Below are 25,161 nucleotides of genomic sequence, written 5' to 3' on the forward strand. Positions count from 1 at the left end.
GAAAGACCGGCACGCAGTTTTTTTTGTGCGCGCCGGTTCCGTCGAAACAGAATTATACCCTTTCTGAGGTCCTGAGTGATCTCGGGAAATTGTCACTTTGCTTAGGCTTGCGATGTACTTCATGTGGTATAGCCCATTCGAGATACGGGTTATTCCCCTCACGGAACGGGAGAACGAGGCGCCCCCAGGGACGAAGGGAAACCGAGAGAAGGAGCCGAATCCCGTATTCCGCGGAAGGGGTGATCCTGCCACTTCCCCCTCCCCTTCACTGGAGTCGGAGGCGCTACTTTCTCCCGCCTCTAGAGGCCCACTCTTTTTTCGAGGACGAAATTAAGCCGGAAAGGGAGGGTGCGTGGGTGTGCGCGTGCGGGCGGATGAGGTGGGAGAGAGACGCTCCCTCCACCCCCGTGTCAACCCCGCATTCTCCCCCCCCCACCCTTACTTTCCCTGTGTATTTCTCATGTTCTATTGCTGGTAATAAAAGCTTGAAGCAGAAGCGGAGGCAGGCAGGGAGTGAACTTGCGACAAGGGAGCGGTGGCGTTTTAGTTGGAAGAAAAAGGCAAATTTCTATGTGGGGGAAAGGCAAGGCTGGACAGTATAAGAATCTTTATTTTTTTTGCATTCTGCTAAGATGATACCGCTGGCGCTTTCAGGCATTGGCGATGAGCTCGTTTATTTATAACTCCCCTTTTGCGTCTAGCGCTCCCCCACGCCCCCGGAGGCTTTCCGGCAATGGCAGAGCGCGGAAAACGTCTCCCGTCAGTTTCGCAGGTGCTCCTTGCCGCTGTCCATTGGCTGGCCTCTTCGCCCACGTGCCGCATTTGAACTCGCGATCCGGCGGGAGAACTTGCAGCTGCCAAAGGCCAAAGTCTTGCAAGCTGCCCTAGAAACTTTGCAAGCAGGCGATCCTGCGTCTTATTTTCTTCCCCCGTGAGGGTGCAGTCTGCGCTGCACAGCTATGGGCAACACGGAATCTGTCGCGTTGGCCGTACCGATTCGTATTAATTGTAGCAGCGGCAGCTGGGTTGCGGGTGCTCTTCGTATGGGTAAGTGCGGCAGAGATTAGCTGCGGCTTGTTTAAAGTGAATTTGCTCAGTTCCGGAGTAGGTAAACTAATAACAGAAGAACGTGCTGAATTGGGCATGCATAGATAGGGTTACCAGCAGCCAGGTATGGCCTGGAGTCCTTCCGGAATACAGCTGCTCTCCGGACCACACAGGTCACTTCCCCTGACAAAAAATGGATATTTTGAACGATGGAATATATTTTTGGCATATACGCCACTGTGGTCTCTCCCCTCCTCATATTCTGCCCTCTTCTCACAAAGCTCCAGGAATGTCCCAGTCCAGAGTTGCCAATCCTATGTATAGAATACTTTCCTTTCCTCCACATATGTAAGGGGGGGGGGTTACACTGCAGGACTTGCGGCTTCCAGGCAGAAATGAGCAGTGGGCTACCTTTCTCCTTTAGAAATAAAACCCTGCGCGTCAGAATCACAAGAGGAATTGCAGATTTCTCTTAAGGGGGCTGTAAGATGCTGGCTTGGAGGGCCTTACTGATATTACAGAAATAAGAATCCTCTTTTACTTTAAGGATAAGCAAATACAATGTGGCATAAGCTTTCATGAGCCATAATCCACTTTGTCAGATGTATGAAGTGGCCATTGAAATGTGTGTATTCTGAACAGACAGTGAAGAAGAAAATAATATTAATATTACAATTATTAATTATAAGAAAAATGATATAATAGTGGTTTTGTTAAGGGAGCTTAAATGATGGGGCAGACCTCTTGGATGCATGAGACTGGTTATAGACTTTTATGTAAATACAACGATGAGCAATATGATGTGTGAAGATTTGGGCTGTGAAGAGAGGGATGTTGTGCAAGACTTAGTAGGACATATGATAATTCATATCTGGGGCTTCTTTAATTTCTGGCCAACATAGAATGTATGTTGTAATAAACCACTTTGCCTGTTGGTCACTTTGTGTCTCCCATAACCACTGTATAAGCGAAGTATCCTGTGAACAAATCCATACTGTACATCAAATCCATACTAGTAATTTGTGCTCATAGAAGCTGATCTATGTAACCAGATTAGTGTACTGGCAACGTATTATCATTTATGTAAGATATTTATACTCTGTCCATCAACCAAAAGGTTCTTGGGAAAGCATACAAACATAATGAAATCCCGATCACAAAATCAGTAAAACATGTTTTATCAGTTAAACATATGTCAATGTGTAAAGGAAAATGGTATTGTGGTCCAGTAGCATCAAAATAATGAGGGTTACAATGGCTGCCTCATGGATTCAGGAATACAAGCTGGTTAAATTAATGACATTTCATTCCAAGTAAATGTCTTTAAAGTTCAAGTGAGACCATTGTGCTTGGGTACTGTTGCTGAGACTTTAAGGTTCATTGCAGCTGTCTGTTCATTGGTACGAACATTTAATTTTATCTCTGGGTATAAGTTATGGTGTGTCATATTTTCCATGCAGTATTTTTTAGTCTCTTGCTGTATAAAATAACAGCCAAAAAAAGAATGCTTACAAAAGCATAACATTTTGGACCTAAAGGCCATCTTTAGTCAGGCTTGTAGAAGTGTGTGAGATGTTTAAAAAGTTTTGGGTTTTCTAAAAAATAAAAAAGATCCTTTATTCATATTAATTGAAAAATTGAGTGCTGTTTTTTCCAGTTATTACAATATGACAATTATATTAAACCAATATATAAAATATATTTTCTTTTAAATTTAATTTAGATAAATGCCCCTCCGAAGTGTCATCTTGGGGTAGTTTACAACATAATAAATACAACAAAAACATTCACCATAAAAACTAAATCAGTAGCAATTAAAATTATAAGAATAGCTAGGATTTTTTACATTGTCATGTGTTCAAAGTTCTTTGCAAATATTGCATCTTTTTCTTTTAAAGAACAAAAACTAGACAGATGGTTCCTTCTATTTGCAGACTAAAAATACCTGATCTGATCTTATTTTTGTGACTAAAACTTCTAGAACCATGTTGAATAACTATGGTGACAGAGACCAGTAGCACCTTTAAGACCAACAAAGGTTTGGTCTACTTCAGACCAACACAGCTACTCATTTGAATCTATCCTAATGGTGACAGAGGGAAGCCTTGTCTTATACCCTTTGCTATAATCTACCTTTATTCGAGAGACCATCCCATTAACTAAAACTTCTGCTTCTTGTTTGGAGTAGATCCTTTGTACCCATCTTTAAAAAATTACTCCTGCAGTTGATCTGCTGCAAGACACTTTCAAGAAAAACCCAAATATTGTCAAACACTTTCTCAGTATTTAGAAGAAGAGTTTGTTTTTATATGCCTCTTTTCTCTACCCAAAAGAGTCTCAAAGTGGGTTACATTTGCCTTCCCTTTCCTCTCCCCACAACAGACACCCTGTGAGGTAGGTGAGGCTGAGAGAGCTCTGATATTACAGCTCTGTCGGAACAGCTTTATCACTGCTATGGCGAGCCCAAGGTCACCCAGCTGGTTGCATGTGGGGGAGCATGGAATCAAACCCAGCTCACCAGATTAGATGTCCGTTCTCCTAACCACTAGGCTCTCTAGGAAGCAGAAAGCTGCATCTTTTTTTTTTGGTTTTTTTTTTTAAAGTCCATCGCATTCAGCACCAATCTCATATTCTCCTTCATATACCTGTTTCGCATGAAACCAGTGTAAGGATCTTCAGCTGCCCAGAAAAGTTAAGAGTTTACTTGAAGCAAAAAAGACTTGAAGCAAAAGATTTCATTTATTGAGCAGGAAAGTACACTCATAAAAACATTGTCAAAACTGGGTCTCAAGATACAGGTTTTCACATATATTCCCTCTCCTGCCTACCCCTTCCGTGGGAGACCATCACATAGCCATAATACTCAGATAAGTGATTTGGCTCCAAGACATCAGGAGCCATAAATTAGGCATAGGAGACAGGCTGCCCCAATTCCTACAAGGAACAATGGCAGAAACAACTGGATTCTGATGTCCTGCCACCATCTTGAGCAGTCACAGTCATCGGCCAAGCTGCCTGAATGCGTGCAGCCCAAACTTTCAAATATGGAGGGCTGTCAGGGTGGGGAACCCACATAGGAGTGGCTAATAAGTTGCTTTTGTAAACCACTTCAAAGGGGGACATCCCTGGGCTTGAATGAATCTCATTATTATAGGCAAACTCAGCAAGCGGGATTAGATCAACCCAATCACTCTGCTGATAATTGACAAAACACCAAAGGTGTGAATGTGATTCACCCTCTCTGTCCATTAGTTTCCGGGTGGTAGCGTGAACTCAGACCTTGATCAACCCCCAGTGACCTCAGGAGCTCCCTCCAGAACATGGGAATGATCTGGGGGCCATGATCTGTCAGAAATCCATGGGCTATCCCATGCAATCTATATATGTGCTGGACAAACAGGGATGCCAACTTCTGGGCCTTAGGTAGAGAGTCACAGGGCACAAAATGGTCAGCACCCCAAGCTGTCTCCTCACCCTACCCCACCTTGGCTGCAATGCCCCATATGCAAATAAAAACAATTAAACATTAGAAAAACCCTACAAATAGGTTTAATTCCCCGCTCCTCCTCCACATGCAGCCAACTGGGTGACCTTGGGTTCACCACAGCACTGATAAAGCTGTTATGACTGAGCAGTAATATCAGGGCTTTCTCTGCCTCACCTACCTCACAGGTGAGAGGAAAGGGAAGGTGACTGTAAGCCTTTGGGTAGAGAACAGCTGTATATAAGATTCACTAACTCTTTTCTAGCAGTGGCTACATTTCTGTCTTTTTTGCTTTTGAGACTCCTTGTTAATGATTTTTCCCCTCCATCTAGCAGTATTAGATAGTCATCACTAGAGGGCAGCCTGCACACATGACGTTAACTCCTTTATTTAACAGTATGACAAAAATTGAGTCCAATAGCTCCTTTAAAACTAACAGGTTTATTCAAGGCATGAGCTTTCCTGTGTAGGCACACTTCCTCAGATTTTGTCTGAGGAAGTGTGCCTGCACACGAAAGCTCACACCTTTAATAACACTTTGTTGATCTTAAAGGTGCTATTGGACTCAATTTTTGTTGTGCCACTTCAGACCAACACAGCTACCCACCTGAATTTTATTTAATTGTATGAACTGATAATTTATTGAGAGCTAGGTTTGCTTTGCAGATTAGTTTTCAAATCTTTTTGATCCACAAAATGAGTTAAAGGTATCCCCTGTGCAAGCACCGAGTCATGTCTGACCCTTGGGGTGACGCCCTCTAGCGTTTTCATGGCAGACTCAATACGGGGTGGTTTGCCAGTGCCTTCCCCAGTCATTACCGTTTACCCCCCAGCAAGCTGGGTCCTCATTTTACCGACCTCGGAAGGATGGAAGGCTGAGTCAACCTTGAGCCGGCTGCTGGGATTGAACTCCCAGCCTCATGGGCAAAGTTTTCAGACGGCTGCCTTACCACTCTGCGCCACAAGAGGCTCATACAAAATGAGTTACAGTATAGCAAACCGGTCAGTCCTAGAGGAGATCAGCCCTGACTGCTCCTTAGAAGACCAGATCCTGAAGATGAAACTCAAATACTTTGGCCACCTCATGAGAAGGAAGGACTCCCTGGAGAAGAGCCTAATGCTGGGAGTGATCGAGGGCAGAAGAAGAAGGGGACGACAGAGAATGAGGTGGCTGGATGGAGTCACTGAAGCAGTAGGTGCAAACTTAAATGGACTCCGGGGAATGGTAGAGGACAGGAAGGCCTGGAGGATCATTGTCCATGGGGTCGCGATGGGTCGGACACGACTTTGCACCTAACAACAGCAAATATTATTCTTGTGATAATGCATTTCAAATATTTTGAATATTAAGTGTTTGCATGTACAGTGATGTTGCATTGCTGGCCTTCCGAAAATCTTTCTGTCTCACACATTTTTATCCCACCTTTCCCTTTAAGGATGTCATGGTGGCATATATGGTTTACCTTGGGTATGTGAGACTGAAAGAGTGTGACTGGTACAGTAGTGGACTTTCTGGCACAAACAGGGCATTCTAAGTAGAAAGATTTTCTCAGTTTTATAATTGGTGCATGCATTCTGATCGTATGCATATTTAGTCACTTTGAATTAATGTGTTGCTTGGAGTTACAGTGAAATTTATGTCCAAGTATGTATGCATAGGATTGCACCTTTAATCGGTGATCCTGTAGTCCAGGGGTTCCTAAAGTGGTGCCTGTGGGTGCTATTGCACCTCTGGTGCCCACCAAGTGATTTTAGAAAATGGGTTTTTACCCAGCAAAGCTTCTGATTCACTATTGGTGATTTGATTGGCTGTGAAGGTTTTAAATTTTTTTCTTGGCAGCAGCAGGATCTGTGGTGTGCCAGACTGAATTCTGGAGATTTCTGCTAGGGTGGGGTGGGGGGGATCATTTGGGCATGAAATTGGGGTTAGTGTGGGTGGGAAGGTAGTTCCTGCATTGTGCAGGGGGATGGTCTAGATGACCCTGGAAGTCCCTTCGAACTATATGATTCTATCTATAACAGCGTTTTTAAAGCTTTTGACCATGGAGGTACCCCTGAAATATTTTTCAGGATTCAAGATACCATGGAAGTGATGTCAGCTGCCTCTACCACACAATAAAAATATGCAAATTAAAATTAAAAGCAGCTCTCCTGTCTCCTCACCCCACCACACCTTGGCTGCAATGCCCCGTATGCAAATAAAAACAATTAAACATTAGAAAAACCCTACAAATAGGCCCATGTCCTTGCAGTGTTCTCACCTCAGTAATCCTTGGCTGAGCTGAGGCTGGTGTTGGTGGCCAGTGGTGCTGCTGCTGCTGCTGCTGCTGCTGGCTTTGGATGGGGAGGTCAAGCCGAGACTGCTAGCTTTGGGTAGGAAGGTCAAGCCAAGGATGCCAATTCTGTGCACTGTCCCTGTGCACTGCTACTGCTGTGACTGTGTATGGCCCTGTCTGCTGGCTCCGTGTGGCCACCATCTTGAAATCCTCCATGCCATGGTACATCTGAGGCCCTGTTGCAGTACAACTCAATACAAAGGTTGAAAAACATTGGAGAAGAAGAAGAAGAGTTGGTTCTTATATGCCACTTTTCTCCACCCGAAGGAGGCTCAAAGCGGCTTACAGTCGCCTTCCCATTCCTCTCCCCACAACAGACACCCTGTGGGGTGGGTGAGGCTGAGAGAGCCCTGATATCACTGGTCGGTCAGAACAGCTTTATCAGTGCCGTGGCGAGCCCAAGGTCACCCAGCTGGTTGCATGTGGGGGACTGCAGAATCGAACCTGGCATGCCAGATTAGAAGTCCGCACTCTTAACCACTACACCAAAACTGGCTCTTACTGAAGTAAAGGTGTGTCAGTCATTTTGTGGCTGGCTTCATTTTTTTGTGGCACTCATTTTGTTACTTACCCATCATGCCAGTTCAGAATTCAAAATGTTCCTAGTTTTAGCATAATGTAGCTGTGATTATATGCTCAACCAGCAACAAAAATCCACAGCAGTAGTAGCAGACCAGTGGGGCCATAATGTCCTTGCATGGCAGGCTTCTTCCTGCTGTTGAGTTAGGGGTGTCCAAGAAAAATGGGACCTGCTTTTCTGAAGAGGGTCTTCAGAGAATGTTTGGGGTCCTCCAGCACCCAGTCAAGAGCGTGGGTAGTTGCTGTGTGATGACAGAATCAATTTGTACTATTTCCTCTGAAGGCAAAATATGCTGTTTCTAGGGTGCTTATGCCTCTCTTGTGTGCCTAAGTAGCAGGCAGACCTCTGTTTGACTTATAGCATGTGGCAGTGTGGGAGTGCATTAATCCTGCCAGCACGTTGGCTGTTGGAACGTGTTCCCTTCCTCAGTTCAGCGCAGAAGTTCAGGAAGAGGAATGAGTGTTTGTGTCTACTGTCTATGGTGCTGTCTTACTTTGATGGGAGTCAGAGTGTTCTCTTCAGATTCCTGAGTGGAATGTGTAGGAGGCAGTGGAGTCTTTGTGAATCTTTATAACAGTTATTCATCTTTCTAGAACTTGAAATTTGGCTGGAATGAACAGAAAGACAGAGAAAAACTTTCACTGCCTCTTGTGCTGTGTAAACTCAAGGAGTTTACCTCTTGGTCTTTAAGTCATTTCTCTCCGTTACCAGTGAATCCAGTGTCTCACTTGCTTGTCAGTCGATGTAAACACAGCTCATACTGAATATGAAAAGCCTACCTGCATCGGGGAGGTGCTTACAGAATTCAGATGAAAACATCAGTAGGAATTTTATATGATGACAAATAGGATCTGGATGTTTTAATGTTGCTGGTCGGCCTGATCAAGGAAAAGTTGGCCTTGAAAAACTTGGCAGTATGTCTTTGCATAAGGGCCAAATTATGTATGTGGGAAGTCATATTTTTAATGTTATAAAACTAGTTGGGCTTATCCATTCCTGTTAGTTTTTCTGGACAATTGTTTCTACTCTGAGCTGCTGTTGACCCTGGTAAATACATTTTTAGCAATACGGGCATCTTGGCGGTCCCATGGCACAGATGTCATCACAATCTCCAATCCCACACCACCTCCCTCAGCCATGCAGTGTTCTAGCCAGTGTCTACCTTGATCGCGTCCAAGCACCGCACTCATTGTCGTCCCGGTTTCCTATGTCCACTGACCAATCCTAGCATAATTGCTTTCTCCATTGTGTTGGATCGCATGATATGGCCCAAGTAACTGAGCCGGAGTTTCATGATTTTGCCTACCAATGATATATTGCAGGAATGTTTCACCCAAGTGTGAAACATTCCTGCAGTTGAAAGGCTGTGCTGGCTTATCCTGAGACCAGAGAGTTAAATTCAAAATTACACTACATATTACTAACATCACCTTACAGTCACAGGCATACAGGGCTTTAAAAGGAAATTAGACAGATGCATCAGTGGCTATTGCCTGTTGTGACTAAAGGGAATCTCTACATTCAATGGCAGTAGACCTCTGAATATCAGTGCCAGGAGGCAACATCAGGGGAAGGCCTGTGCCTCTGTGTCTTGTTTTTGGCCATCCAGAGGAACTGGCTGGCTACTGAGTGAAACAGAGATCTGGACTAGATAGACCACTGGTATGATCCAGTAGAACTCTTATGTTCATGACAACACTGACTTATTTTGAGAAAATATTTAAATAATTTGGATAATTCTGTGCTGTCTCTTGCTGCCATTAGAAGTGCCAGGTGAGACTCAAGGATGAGGACATTTCAAAGGTAAGATGCCACCACAGAAACTGTCCTGTATCTAGTTGCCACCTGCCCCAGCCCTGCAAGTTGGGAACATGGAGAACAGGGCTTAAGAGACAGATCTTAACTGGCAGAGTACATAGCATTGTCTTCCAGAGTTTTCTCTCTGCCTTTTACTGCCCTTTGGTGTCATTTTTTTTATCAAATCATTGCTGCCCGTCAAATTATCTGTAGCATTGTAAACAGAAGCTCAAGGATCCTCGTGGACAACTTTTTTCTTACCATGCCATTAATTTTTTTTATTCAGGAAGGCAAGACAAGTGGTAAAACACTAATCAAGTATTATCACAAGTCTCAGATCACCAAATTTCAAAAAAAAATGAGAAAAATGTTTTAAAAGCACTGCTTGAGGTTTCATGCTCCTGCTGGTATTGACTTGAAAGGGGGATCAGAGACGAGGTAAATGGCAGTGTCCTCAGTGTCCCCCCCAAAAGATTTTAGTACAGCATGCAAACAAAATAGAGGGGGGTTTGTCATGTGGAATGAAACTGACATGAGATGCAAAGAGAGAGAGAGAGAGAGAGAGAGAGAGACTGGGATGGGAAATCTAAAGTGCTGAAAACATTTCACCCTTTAATGCTTTACTGAACAAAGTTGAGGGGGAGGCACACTGTTTTGTAAGTCTCTGGAAGCCTAAAATTAAAATAGTGGCTGAGCCACATGGACCTTCTGCAAACTGTTGAACTTAAGAATTGCTTGGAATTGATCAGACACTGCTTGGAATAGACAAGGCACTGATCATGACTTAGCTTTGGGACTCGGTAACTAAAAAGGTACGCAGGATTTTGTGCTGTTTTAAAAGAACTATAGTGTTGACATCACATGAGGTAATGTTACCACTTTACTCTGCTCTGGTAAGACCTCACTTGGAGTACTGTGTACTGTTTTGGGCACCACAACTGAAGAAAGATGTAGACAAACTGGTGTCCAGAGGAGGGCTACAAAGATGGTGAGGGGTTTGGAGACAAGTCGTATGAGGAAAAAGTGAGCTTGGTCTGTTTAGCCTGAAGAGAAGACAAATAAGAGGTGATATGATAACTAAGAGGTGATAGGATACTTTGTTCTTGGCTGCTGCATCACATGTTCCAATTGCATCACAATCCACGATTCACATGCTTAGTTGCTTGGTTTAAGAGCTAATGGATACACAATACAGCTGTCATTCTGGTATCTCTCTCAATTTTGAGGACCTGAGAGTACCATTTGAACTATATGGGAAACTATTATCATAGAATCATAGAGTTGGAAGGAACTTCCAGGGTCATCTAGTCCAACCCCCGGTAGAATGCAGGAAATTCACAACTACCTGCTCACCCAGAGTGACCCCAAATCCATGTCTAGATGGTGCTATCCTGCAAAATAACCAGAATCCCTGGTAAGTCTGGTCTGGAGGAAATCTGCCTTCTGACCGGTGGTATGGTGATCAGCATTTCCCTGGTCATGCAAGAAAGGGCCACAAGAGCCAAGCTCAGATGCTATACCTTCTGCCCACCCACTTACAATCTGCTTAAGCTTACAAAATCAGCATTTCTTTCAGATTGCTATCTAGCCTCTGCTTAAAAAAATCTAAAGAAGGAGAAACTACCACGTCCCAAAGAAGCCTGTTATACTGAGGATCCGCACTAACTGTCAGGAACTTCTTCCAGTTGAAAAGCTGAAAATTATTTTGGATTAATTTCATCTCATTGGTTCTGATCCAACCATGCGGGACAACAGAAAACAACTCTGCTCCATCCTCTGTGTGACAGCCCTTGAAGTACTTGAAGATGGCTATCATATCACCTCTTAGACATCTTCTCTCCAAGGTAAACAGACCAAGCTCCCTCAACCTTTCCTCATATGTCTTGGTCTCCAAACCCCTCACCATTTTTGTTGCCCTCCTCTGGACTTGCTCCAGTTTGTCTGCATCCTTCAATTGTGAGGGCCATTTCGCACGGCTTCAAAATAGCACAATGGTTGCTAATTGAAAACGCTACTAATTTGCCTTAACGCACGACGTCGCAGACAATCTGCAACACTCCTGAAACCAATCAGCAAAAAGCGCTTCGTTGTAGCGCTTTCAGGGGAATCCAGAAAAGTGGATTCACCCTCCGGATAGCGATACACTCCTGCAACCAATCTGCAACACTAGCGCTAAAGACCTGTGCGTTACCATTGTTGCGGGTTCTTCAAAGTCCCTCCTCCTGAGCCTGTCCTCCAAACTTCCGGCGAAGCGATCGCCATTTTTTTTTTCTCCGAGCGAGCGGGGATAAACGCACCAGCGAGCCTCTTTCTGTTTAGAGGCTTCCCTGGCTTCAGTCCTTCACCTTTAGTCAGTAAGCACAAACCACATAAAAGCCCGTTTGCTGAAATAAAGTCCCTTTATTTTTTACACATTAATTCAGCCGAAAATCGGGCCCGTGAGAGGGGGGGGGGATTTTTTTTTTATCACTCGAGGCAGCGTGCCAACGATCATACGATCAAACGACAGCTCACATTAGGCAGCTGGATGGGTCTCTCCGTTGCAACGAATCTACCTAGATTCGTTGCTATGGGTCTGTTTTTTTTTTTTTTTTTAAACCTTTCTTAAAGGGAAAGGGGCTGTTTGGGAGCATGCTAACGGCTGCCCATTGGCTGCTTGACGGCCAGGGGCGGGACGAGCTTGGCAATAGCGCTTCCTTTCTAGCGATTTCTGCCGAGACCGGAAGCCTGTGGGAAACGCTAAAAAACGCAACTGATTCCACTACAAAGGCAGGTATGCATAACGACGAATTCCACTATTTTAAATGGCGATTTTTCATTCCGCAAACAATTTGCAACAAAGATCCCCGTGCGAAAAGGCCCTGAGTTCCTGCATTGTGAATAGGTAGATAACCTTGGAGGTCCCCTCCAACACTATGATTCTATGTGGTGCCCAAAACTGAACACAGTACTTTGAGTGAGGCCTTAACTAGAACAGAGTAAATTGGTACCATCACATTGTACGACCTGGACACTATATTTCTTTTTGTTGTTGTTAGGTGCGAAGTCGTGTCCAACCCATTGTGACCCCATGGACAATGATTCTCCAGGTCTTCCTGTCTTCTACTATTCCTCGAAGTCCATTTAAGTTTGCACCAACTGCTTCAGTGACTCCATCCAGCCACCTCATTCTCTGGCATCCCCTTACTTCTCATGAGGTGGACAAAGAATTTCAGTTTCATCTTTAGGATCTGGCTTTCTAAGAAACAGTCAGGGCTGATCTCTAGGACTGACCGGTTTGTTCGCCGAGCAGTCCAATGGACTCGCAAGAGTCTCCTCCAGCACCAGAGTTCAAAAGCCTCAATTCTTTGACGCTCAGCCTTCCTTCGACTCTCCTCCTTCACCCACATCAAAAGGCTCATTAGTTCCTCTTTGCTTTCTGCCATTAGAGTGGTATCATCTGCATATCTGAGGCTGTTGATATTTCTCCCTGTAATCTTGATCCCAATTTGTGACTCATCTAACCCCGCCTTTCTCATGATGTGCTCCACATACAAGTTAAATAGGCAAGGCGACAGTATACAGCCTTGCCAAACTTTCTCAATTTTGAACCAATCAGTGATACCATGCCCGGTTCTCACTGTTGCTTCTTGACCTGCATATACGTTTCTCAAGAGACAGATAAGATGCTCTGGTATTCCCAACTCTTTAAGAACTTGCCACAATTTGTTGTGTTCCACACAAAGGCTTTTGCATAGTCAATGAAATAGAAGTAAATGTTCTTCTGGAACTCCCTAGCTTTTCCCATGATCCAGCGTATGTCAGCAATTTGATCTCTAGTTCCTCTACCTCTTTGAAATCCTGTCTGTACTTCTGGAAGTTCTCGGTCCACATATTGTTGGAGCCTAGCTTGTAGGATTTTGAGCATAACCTTGCTAGCATGAGAAATGAGTGCAATGATGCAGTAGTTTGAACATTCTTTGGCATTGCCCTTTTTTGGGATTGGAATGTAAACCAACCTTTTCCAATCCTGTGCTCAGTGTTGAGTTTTCCAAATTTGCTGGCATACTGAGTGTAGCACTTTTACTGCATTGTCCTTTAAGATTTTGAATAGTTCAACTGGAATCCTGTCACCTCCACTAGCTTTATTGTTGCTCAGACTTCCTAAGGCCCATTTGACTTCACATTCCAGGATGTCTGGCTCCTGGTCAGTGACTACCCCATCGTGGTTATCAGGGATGTTAAGCTCACTCTTGTATAGTTCTTCTGCATACTTTGCCACCTTTTTTAAATCTCTTCTGCTTCTGTTAGGTCCTTACCATTTTGGTCCTTTATCATACCGATCTTTGCATGAAATGTTCTCTTCGTATCTCCAATTTTTAAAGAGATCTCTGGTCCTCCCCATTCTATTGTTTTCTTCTATTTGTTTGCACTGTTCATTTAAGAAGGCATTCTTATCTCTTCTAGCTATTCTCTGAAATACAGCATTCAATTGTGTGTATGTTTCTCCCTTGCCTTTCACTTCCCTTCTCTCCTCGGCTATTTGTAAAGCTTGCTCAGACAGCCATTTTGCTTTCTTGCATTTCTTTTTCTTTGGGATGGTTTTATTTGCTACCTCTTGTACAATGTTGCGAACCTCCATCCATAGTTCTTCAGGCACTCTGTCTTTCAGATCTAATTCCTTCAATCTATTTGTCACCACTACTGTATATTCGTCAGGGATATGATGTAGTTCATACCTGAGTGGCCCAGTGCTTTTCCATACTTTCTTAAATTTAGCCTAAATTTTGCAACGAGAAGCTGATGATCTGAACCACAATCAGTCCCTGGTCTTGTTTTTACTGACTGTATAGAACTTCTCCATCTTTGGCTGCAGAGCACATAGTCAATCTGATTTCTGTGTTGACCGTCTGGTGTTGTCCATGTGTAGAGTCGTCTCTTGGGTTGTTGGAAAAGAGTGTTTGCTATGACTCGCCTGTACCCTGCTTCATTTTGTGCTCGAAGGCCAAACTTGCCTGTTATCCCGGTTATCTTTTGGCTTCCTACTTTAGCATTCCAATCCCCCATGATGATAAGCACATCATTTTTTTGGCGTTGCTTCTAGAAGGTGTTGTAGGGCTTCATAGAACTGGTCAACTTCATCCTCTTCAGCAGCAGTGGTTGGGGCATAGACCTGGATTACTGTGATGTTGAATGGTTTGCCTTGGATTCGAACTGCGATCATTCTGTCATTTCGGGGATTGTATCCCAGGACTGCTTTTCCTACTCTTTTATTAATTATGAAGGCTACTCCATTTCTTCTGAGAGATTGTTGCCCACAGTAGTATACCTGATGGTAATCTGAATTAAATTTACCCATTCCTCTCCATTTCAGTTCACTAATTCCTACAATGTCGATGTTCAGTCTTGTCATCTCTTTTTTGACCACGTTCAGCTTGCCTTGATTCATGGATCTGATGTTCCAGGTTCCTATGGAATAAAAGTCTATACAGCATCGGACTGTCTTTTCACCACCAGTTCCATCCTTTCGGCTGAGCGTCCTTTCGGCTTTGGTCCAGTCACTTCATTCAATCTGGTGCTACTCGTACTAGCCATCTGCTCATCCCCAGTAGCATATTGGACACCTTCTTACCTGAGGGGCTTATCTTCCGGTTTCATATCGTTTTTCCTTTTGAACCTGTCCATAGAATTTTCATGGCAAAGATACTGGAGTGGTTTGTCATTTCCTTCTCCAGTGGATCACCTTTTGTCAGAGTTCTCAGCTATGACCTGTCCGTCTTGGGTGGCCCTGCACGGCATAGCTCATAGTTTCACTGAGCTACGCAAGCCCCTTTGCCACTACAAGGCAGCGATCCTTGAAGGGGATATTTCTTTTAATATAGCCCAAAATTCCATTTGTCTTTTTAGCCACTGAGTCACATTGCTGACTCATGTTCTGTGTATATTCTACAAATTTGATCTAATACTGATCCTTTTTGCACATACTACTGCTAAGACAGGTCTCCCCTATTCTTTATTATTATTATTATTATTATTATTATTATTATTATTATTATTATTATTATTATTATTAGATTTATTTCCCGCCACTCCCAAGCGGCTCGTGGCGGGTAACAGTATCCCAGAATCCCCATTAAAACCCCATTAAAACAATAATAACGTTACCAATATTACCGGCATGGCAACAAGAATATCATATAGAACCTTATCAAAAGCTTTACTGAAATCAAGATAAACTATATCAGCAAGATAGTAACTTTCTCAAAAAAAGAGTTAATGTTTGTCTGACATGACTTGTTCTTGAGAAAGCCGTGCTGACTGTTATTAATCACAGGTGATCAAGGACAGACTATTTGATGACTTGTTCTAAAATTTTGCCAACTATAGATGTCAAGTGAAGAGGGGAAAAGGAGGATTCAGGTAACTAATGGCCCATCAACGACATCTGTAACTGGCAAAATTTTTGAACAAATCATCAAACAGTCGGTCCTTGAGCAGCTGGAACAGAGAGCTGTGATTTCTAAGACTTAGCATGGGTTTTGTAAGAATAAGTCATGTCAGACCAACCGTATCTCCTATTTCGAATAAGTGACTACCTTGCTGGATCAGGGGAATACTGTGGACATAGTTTATCTGGATTTCAGTAAAGCTTTTGATAAGCTTCCACATGGTATTCTTGTTCACAAGTTGGTAAAATGCGGTATGGTGTCTAATTCTGTCAGGTAGATCAATAACTGTTTAACAGAACATACCCAAAGGGTACTTGTTAGTGGTTCAGCATCCTCTTAGAGAAGAGTGACAAGTGGAGTGCCCCATGGATATATCCTGGGGCCTGTGTTGTTCAACATATTTATAATTGATCTGTATGTGGATGAGGGATTAGAGGGAGTACTTATAATATTTGCAGATGATACTAAACTCGGAGGGGTAGCAAACTCAACAGAAGACAGAATCAGAATACAGGATGATCTTGATAGGCTCAAGAAGTGGGCTAAATTGAATAAAATGAAATTCAATAGGTACAAATGTAAAGTTCTGCATTTAGGTAGGAAAAAACATATATACCAATATAGGATGGGGGAGACTAGTTCTGGCAGTATGTGCAAAAAGGATCTAGGAGTCTTAGCAGACAATACATTGAACATGAATCAGCAGTGTGACTCAGTAGCTAAAAAGGGAAATGGTATTTTGAGCTGTATCAAATGGAGTATCATGTCCAGATCACGGGAGGTGATGGTACTGCTTTACTCTGCTTTGTAGTACTTTGTTCAGTTTTGGGCACCACAGTTGAAGAGGGATGTAGACAAACTACAGTGTTTCCAGAGGAGGGCAGCAAAGATGGTGAGGGGTTTGGAGACCAAGACTTATAAGGAAAGGTTGGGGGATCTTGGTCTGTTTAGCTTGGAGAGGAGATGACTGAGAGAGGATCTGATAACCATCATCAAATATTTAAAAGGCTGCCATGTAGAGGATGCAGCAGAGTTGTTCTCTCTTGTCCCGGAGGGATGGACTAGAACCTATGGAATGAAATTAAGTAAAATGATAATCCATCTAAACATCCAGAAGAAGTTCCTGACAGAGCAGTTTCTCAGTGGAACAGGCTTCCTTGAGAGGTGGTGGGTTCTCCTTTGGAAATTTTTAAACAGAGGCTGGATAGGCATCTAATGGAGAGGCTGATTCTGTGAAGATTAAAGGGGGTGACATGTTACAGTTGATGAGTGATAGGGTTGTGAGTGTCCTGCATAGTGCAGGGGGTTGGACTAGATGACCCAGGAGTTCTCTTCCAACTCTATGATTCTATGTTTCTATGATCTATGATTCTATGAATCCGCATTGTACAGCAAAATATGGTGCATTGGTTCTGATCTTAGTAACCACTCATTCAGCAAAAGATGCCTTGAATACTCTTGGGCAAGTGAATCTTAAGCTCCATTCCCCTCACCACCTGTTGCTGTAGGAATAATGTTTCCAAGAGTTTCTAATGTTTCTAATAGCTACCACAACAGAGCAGATCATCCTTTGAGTAGAATGTGTGTTATGCAAATGATGTTTAGAATATCTGCAGTGCTTTGGATATCAGCAGAAGCACTGAGAATATGCCTTTTAACCCTTGAGTTCCATGAAGCATAAATACATCCCTCAGATGAAATACATCCCTCAGATGAAAACCAAACATAGCTGTACATGAAGCCATACAGCAGCCTATCAAGTACATCAGCAGCCCGGGATAAAAAAATTCAAAGCTGTGTAGTATAACTAATAGTCTTTCCTTTCAGATGTTAATTCATGAGTTCAAACCAAGAAGACTAGAACAAATTTGCAGCCATGTAAATCACATATTGAATACACAGAAATGAACACTGGCAGCAATGTTAAACCTGTTAGCATATGGTTGCTCCTGGACTTGATGCTTAAAACTCCTTATTTCTAAGTGAAAAACTAAAATCCCCCCATGGGTTAATGGGCCTTGCAGGTAGGGAATGGGATTTTAAAGAGTGGATAATGGAAATGATACAACACTAGAACCTAGGGTGATTTCCTCTGTGTGGGTTTTGAAACACTTGGAAGTCAATTTTAAAAGGTTAAACCTAATCAAGGGACTTTATATGTAAGAAAAGAGCAATTCTAGGGCCATTTCTGCACATCAGAAAAAATAGCATTATGCCAGCTGAATGGCATAGTGCTAAACATTATCGTGCCTCTAAGCCCCCCCCTCCCCTTTTTGCTGTGTCGCTTTCATCTGCCACCGTTTCACACTTCTCACCCTCTACAAGTGCTGCTGGAAACGGCGGAAGAGAGCAATGTGCTTTACACACGACTCTCTTCCACCTATCAATCAATCCAGGTATCCAATCCCCTTTCTCCATGTTTTAAAGGTCCCACGATGTCCGCTAATTTTTTTAAAATTCATATTTCTCCATTTAAACGCCTATATGCATATAACTTAATTAATCTTGTTTTTTTTTTTTGGGGGGTGGTTTTAGAGAGGCATGCTTTGTGTTACAATTTTGGGGAAGGGGAAATTATTTCTGGCATCGCCTGCATGCTTGTCCGCCTATTTGTTGCTCCAGGATATTAGACCTTTTAAAAAAGATATTCCTGTCCCCGGGAACAAAGGAGAAGGAGGTGGGTGTGAGGGCAGGATGAGGCAGGTGCCTTTAGCTCGTTTCAGCTATCATACCTTCTCTTTGCTGGTTGCTCTCCTGTAGGTCATGCTATAAATAGGTTGGGGAATCCACTTTATGTGATTCCCCGACTAGTGCTTTAAAATGGGAGGATGTAGCTGGCCAGGTACAGCCAGACACTGGATGTTGGTGACGTCATATGGAGTGGCCGGAATATGTCAACTACTTAAGGTAAGCATTTCACTACATTTAAAGAGCCTCTTGTGGCGCAGAGTGGTAAGGCAGCATCTGAAAGCTTTGCCCATGAGGCTGGGAGTTCAATCCCAGCAGCCGGCTCAAGGTTGACTCAGCCTTCCATCCTTCCGAGGTCCGTAAAATGAGTACCCAGCTTGCTGCTGGGGGGTAAACGGTCATGACTGGGGAAGGCACTGGCAAACCACCCCATATTGAGTCTGCCATGAAAACGCTAGAGGGCGTCACCCCAAGGGTCAGACATGACTCGGTGCTTGCACAGGGGATACCTTTACCTTTACCTTTACATTTAAAGGAAATGCCCTAGGTATATGAACAAAGGGCAACAACTATGGGTCACAGTGAGCCCTTATAGATTTGGTTCACAGACATGCAATCAGTGTTCCTACCAACAAACCAGAATGTCATGCACAACAATGTCACTCTGGTGGCTAGAATTACACCAGAAGACTTGTGCACCAATCTTAAGTGTACTTGCAGTAGGAAGTTGTATTTTAGGAATGAGGAATTAGACAACAATCCTGTGTTTGCACAGTTGCACATATTCACACATGTTCGAAGAACTACAGCCTCAAGATATTCACAATCTAAGCAGATTTACTTATTCGACCTCTTACCAGACAACAATAATAACTTGCCAAGCTTCATCAAGCAGAAACCCTTAGTTTGTCCAAACAACAGATCAACACTGGGAGCCACACAGCAGACTCATCAGCCTGGGTTGTGGTGCTCTACAGGCATCCTGCAGTTATTTCTCTTATGCCTCATTCTGTAGTCCTAAAAGCTGGAATGTTACTTGAATATTTGTATATTTTAATCTGAAACCAGGACAGTCTCTGATCTCAAAAGCAGCTGCACAGTTAAGAAAATGAGCTGGGATTGCAAGGAAATCCCAAGAACTGAAATTCTTTTTTTCCCCCTTAAAGGCAGAGAATAACACCCCAGCTTTTCCTTAACAAATCTGCCATCCAGACAGAGGGTACAATTCTACTCATTCTATGGTGCAGGCTTCTTTGCAGTGCATGTTACCAGTTTCCTATATCCTTGTTATACCTTGTGATGTCACTTTTTTATACTACCCTGTATGGTGAATTTGCAGAGAAGGAGGTATATTTTTGAAGGCATTCTTCTTGGGGGGTTGCATTGTTTGTGCCATTTATCAGTCTTCATTTTTTGTCTCCTTAAAATGGCCTCATTCATGACAGAGGTGAATAAACTAAATTGTCTGTGGACCTCAACTTTGTAGCTCCCACACCATAGCTAATAGCTGCTGATTGTGGAGAGCATGTGGATGAGAGAAAATTAAAACCTTTCCACAATGTTTTTTGCTTTTGCAGCCACCTGCATTCTAATCCAAAAAGAAATAGCTTTGGACTGAAATCATAATGGTAACTAGTAATCAAGCCCGCTGTATGAGCAATACAGCGGGTGCTAGGTACTTACAGTCTTGCGGGTCGGCGTTGTGAAGGCGGGGGCTCCCTCCAGCGGCGGGGCCTCCCCCGGGCGGCAGTCTGTCGGCGGTGGCTCTCTCTGTCGGCGGCGGCCGGGCTGGGAGCCCCCAGCAGCCGCGCTCTGCGTGACTGCCGGGGGCTCCCTCGGGCGGCGGCCTGACGCGGTGAGAGGCGCTTTGCGCCTCTTGCTGTGTCAGGCTGCCGGGCAGGGAGCCTCCGGCAGCTGCGCTCCGCGCGGCTGCCGGGGACTCCCTTGCAGGCGGCCTGACGCATTGGAGGCGCAAAGCGCCTCCGACGCATCAGGTCAGCGGCAAAGGAGCAAATGCGAGCCGCGCTGCGCGCGGCTCACAGTTGCTGGGGCTGGGAATCGGATGGACCAATCGGCAAGCGCTGCGCGCCTGCCGATTGGTCCCTCCGATTGTCCGGAGGAAGGGTCCAATCCGGACCCTTCCTCATCCCGGACACATCCCGCCCCAGGACCCCTTACCCTTTTATTTAGTCCGTGACGCCCGCGGCGCCACGGGCGGTGTTAAGATGGGTTGCCCTAGGCTGGACACAGACCAAGTATTATAATTAGCTAAATGATGAACAAATAATTATGGGAGGGGAATAGGACCTAATAGATATTGTAGTACTGTTGCAAAGAGATGTTAGTAATGTAAATCAAGTAGCAAACTAGGAATACTTCTATGTTTTTTAAATCAGCCAGATTCTGGGACAGCCTGTTGCCAATTTTATTTTTTGGAGCCCTTTGGAAAATATACTACAAGATTACAGTTGTGTAGTGAATAAGTGTGGGTTTGATTTTAGCCATATAAAAGTACACTTGCTGCCATTGGCAGCTGACATGCATGGTGCAGAGAGGTGTGCACAACACATATTTATATGACTGAGAGTTAAGTTGCCTCTTCCATCTGCTGCCAGTGCACTGTAGTCGATAGAATGCAGTCGCATGGCTCTTTGCTTGGCTTTTGTATGTGAGCATCTGTGAAGGCTTTCCATTCAGCTGCAGCCTTGTATCACACAAGGGGTGGAGGAGTTTAAGTTCTATTTTATTAAAGCCTTTTGGGCAATTCAGAGAAGACACAGTTACCCTCAGTTGTGATGTCAGCAGCTTTGTTCTGCCATTTGTATTCTGAGTAGCTGTTCTGAAGCTTCTGAATGCCATGGGAGTAACAAGGGCATCTTAGAGAGAGATCAAGATGTGCAGTTGTAGTTTTCTATCTGCAACAGTTGAACACAGAAATCCCAATAACAGCTTAAAGACTAACAAAATTTGTGGCAGCATATGAACTGAGTCACTGCTCACTTCTTCAGATAAAGAAGGCATTTATGTATCTCAGAAAGTGAGCAGTGACTCAGAAAAAACTCATATCCTGCCACACATTGTGTTAGTCTTTAAGGTCCTACTGGACTCTTTCTCTTTTCTAGAGGCGTCTTAGATTATAATATATACCATGAGGATGAGGATTTTCAGAAACACGTGAATTTGAGCTGGGGAGGAAAGTCAGCATTCTGAAGACTAGCATATAAAATAGGATATGATTAGCAGAAGCAGTTCTACAGTACCAAAATGGAAAAGCAGTGGTGGAACAAACAAGCATAACAGAACATGAAAGACTATCCATATCCATTGTGCTAAACAGTAGTAATGATACCATATTTTTATCTTGGCCTGTACAAACAAGCTGTTGCCCTCAAATACATTAGAAAATTATTAGAAGACCTTAGCCTGATAAAGGTTTGGGTCAGATTAATATAAGAAATTAACTCAATTTCAGTGATTTTTGGCTAAATCTGGCCCATTCTGTACAGCGGTGGCTCTCAGGACACAGGCAATGCGTTGTTGCAGAGCTGCATCCTCCGCAGTATTCTGTGTCCCCATGGGAGACACACTTTAGTGGGACACTCAGTGTGCCATTGAAATGAATCTCCAAGGGGACGCAGCCGTGTCAGGAAGGCTCCACAGTGGGGGGTTTATTTGCAGGAAGGTAGAATTGCCTGCGAATGCAATCCCACCTATCTGCATAATAAAAAAAAGCCTTGGTCTGCCCCACGGTGCCATGAAACTGTCCATGGCATTTGTTGCCACCTGCTGTCCTCTGTAGGCCAAGGAGGAGCCAGGAAGACCTGGCGATTCCTGTCCAGGCAGGCCTGCCGTGTCACCCCTGCAGCGCCTTAGCACAGGGCTTCTGGGGCCTGATCTGTGCCAGGCCCAGTAAGGCAGCGGTCTGGAGGCAATGTACCATGTAGGCATGGGGATTAGCCCTGCATCCATACTGATGCTGCCTAGACTTGTTTTCCATTTCGCTACCTAATCTGCTGCTGCAACCCTTCAACCACCCTGCCTCTGGGGCCCCTGCCATTTCGTTTCTAATTCTGTGCCAGTCTTCCTAATTTTTTCAGACCCTAGGCCTGTGTGAGCGTTTTCCCTCAAGAAACTGATCCTTTTTGCCTTTCACAGAAGCTGGACTAGATTGTTAAAAGTTTCACTGTCTAAACTGCTATATGTGTGTGAACATTCCATAACATCACAGCAGCTCAACCAAACCTGTTAAATGACTGAAGAGAGAGAAAAATATAAATGGATTGCTTCAAAGGTCTGTTCACATTTCTCTAGTAGTGTTTACAGCTCCCCTCCCCATTATGCCCGCTGGAGGACATAACCAACAAGTGTCCATTTTCATGTAGGGAGTTGTGATGAAATTGTGTCATGTTCCCTAAACCTTGTTTTAAAAGGCATTTAACTAACCAGGAAAAAAACGGAGTTGTTTTAGTGTCCCTGGTGGTGGTGGTGGTGGTGGTGGTGGTGGTGGGGAGTGCCGTGAGAAGAGAAACCAATTTCCCTCTATCCAATTTTTTTCTGTTTGGTTTTCTTTCTGTGTTTTTATGTCTCTAGTCATGAAGTGATCCAATACTGTTTCAGTGAAGTCCTGAATGGGTAGTGTGAGGAAAGAGGTATAGTTTTTGCAATACAGATATAAAAGGATGGTGGGAATAATGAAATACGACTCAAGACTGCTAGGTGCAGGAGACAAATCTCCAGTCCCTTTCCCTGCTCAGTGTGAAAAAGGGTCATCCTACACTTTGTGTGTGTGTGTGTGTGTGTGTGTGTGTGTTTTGCAATCTAAAGAACAGTAACATTTCATATCCCTCTTTGGAATCTTTTGGAACTTGGGAGTATTCTAAATACTCTTTTGTGCACAACTACATTCAGATGTTAAACATGCCATTTTTGCATTATCTATTTAGGAAGAAGATCACGTCAGTAGTAAATATAGATGTGACATGTTTAACTATGGCCATAGATTTACACAAAAGAGCACTGAGGATGTCCAAAGCTGCAAAGCCTCCCTGCATGCAAGGCTGGGAAATGTTTGTATTTTTTATTTTTTTCAGTGGCAGATGGCCCGTTCTGGCCAGAAGCAAACATAGTATGGGTTTCCTATGGGAAAGTAAGGCCTTGTTCCATTTTTAACCCTTGCTAATTGAGTCCAGGGTGAAATGTGACCCAGGGTTACATAGCTCTAATGCCTTTGCTCTGTGTTAGTTTGGGGAGTGGATGGAGAAAAGTACACTGAGGGAGGGGGAGAGAACAGTGTTTTGATGATTTGGCCTTGTTTAGTGGGAAAGTGAGTTTTATTAAATAACAGTTCTAAGTTGGGAAATTGGGAGACAGGAAATTGAGGTCATCATAACTGACACTAGAGATCCCACACTTTCCGCAGGCATACAAGAGTCTGGAAACTGCATCCATGGGACCCTGCCAGGCATAGATGGCTTCTTTTTTAGACAACTTGTTAAAAAAAAAAGGCAGCTATGAATATTTGCAAACTAGGGGCAAAATCCATTGTACCCAGGAATATACCAGGCACTAGGACTTCCAGAGAGCCTCTTGTGGTGCAGAGTGGTAAGGCAGCAACATGCTCTCTGAAGCTGTCTGCCCATGAGGTTGGGAGTTCGATCTCAGCAGCCGGCTCAAGGTTGACTCAGCCTTCCATCCTTCCGAGGTCGGTAAAATGATTGCTGGGGGGTAAAACGGTCATGACTGGGGAAGGCACTGGCAAACCACCCCATTTGAGTCTGCCATGAAAACACTAGAGGGCATCACCCCAAGGGTCAGACATGACCCGATGCTTACACAGGGGATACCTTTACCTTTAGGACTTTCAGATGGGGGAAAGAAGAAAGGAAGGAAAGGGGTGAATGAAGGGAAGGGGTGAAGTAGAGCGGAAGGAGAGCGGGGAAGGAAGAAAGGAAGGGAAGGGGTGAAGTAGGGCAGAAGGAGAGGGGGGAAGGAAGGCAGACAGACAGGAAAAAGGACAGATGGGGTAAAAGAAAGACAAGAACAAAACCCAGACAGATAGAAAAAGGGAAGGAAGGGAGAGAAAAAGTCAGGGGAAGGGAATGAGGGAGAAAAGAAGGAAGACTCTCATCTTCCCCCTAGATCTTAGGTTGCATGGAGAAGTGCCCCAAGGCTTCCCTGGGCTCCGGGGTCCTTCAGGCAGTCTTTCAGACCCTCCGAACTGGGAAGGAATGTGGAGAGGCTGGAATGGGGCTGCCTGGGCTCGCACACGGCATGTTAATAGCCTCTGGGGCCATAGGTCCTATGTTGCGGGGAGCCTTCCAGGCCCTGCATGATGCCCTCAGACCTGGAGACTCCACGCTGAAGCCTGACAAAGCTGTCCCCAGGGCCAGAGGTCCTAGGCAATGCCCCCAGACCTGGGGATGCCATGTGGAAGCCTGCCCAGGCCATCACCAGGAGCATAGGTCCCATGGGGGGGGGCTCTCTAGGCCCTGCATGATGCCCCCGGACACTGGGACACAATGATGAAGTCTGGTAAGCTGTCCCCAGGGCCATAGGTCCACATAGGGTGGCTTTCCAAGCCCCTGCGATGCCCCGAGACCCAGGGGTGCTGCACTGAAGCCTTGCCAGATCATCCTTGGAGCCATAGGTCTGGAGGGGGGCAACTTTCCAGGCCACATGTGATGCCCCTGGACTCGGGGATGCAGCGCTGAAGCCTGCCTAGGTGAGACCATGTCAGACTCCCTGGTCCCAGACTGCGCCCCAGCCTCTCCCTCCCTCCTAGCACCCACCCTCCCACTAGCT

The 25,161-nt window shown here is 44.4% G+C and overlaps 1 protein-coding gene across 2 annotated transcripts in view; it reads left to right on the forward strand.

Moving 5' to 3' along the window:
- The first annotated feature begins 865 nt into the window (after nucleotides 1-865).
- NEURL1B (neuralized E3 ubiquitin protein ligase 1B) overlaps nucleotides 866-25,161 on the forward strand; it is a 258,905-nt gene continuing 234,609 nt past the window's right edge. Inside the window, exon 1 of one of the 2 annotated variants that reach the window (XM_077327048.1) lies at nucleotides 866-1,047. In XM_077327048.1, the coding sequence (XP_077183163.1) occupies nucleotides 960-1,047 (88 nt within the window). In that variant the 5' untranslated portion in view covers nucleotides 866-959. The remainder of the gene's footprint in view (nucleotides 1,048-25,161) is intronic. The other variant, XM_077327047.1, reaches the window with a different exon arrangement.

The sequence above is a fragment of the Paroedura picta genome, chromosome 3 (assembly GCF_049243985.1).
Source record: "Paroedura picta isolate Pp20150507F chromosome 3, Ppicta_v3.0, whole genome shotgun sequence".
In the NCBI taxonomy this organism is placed as follows: Eukaryota; Metazoa; Chordata; class Lepidosauria; order Squamata; family Gekkonidae; genus Paroedura; species Paroedura picta.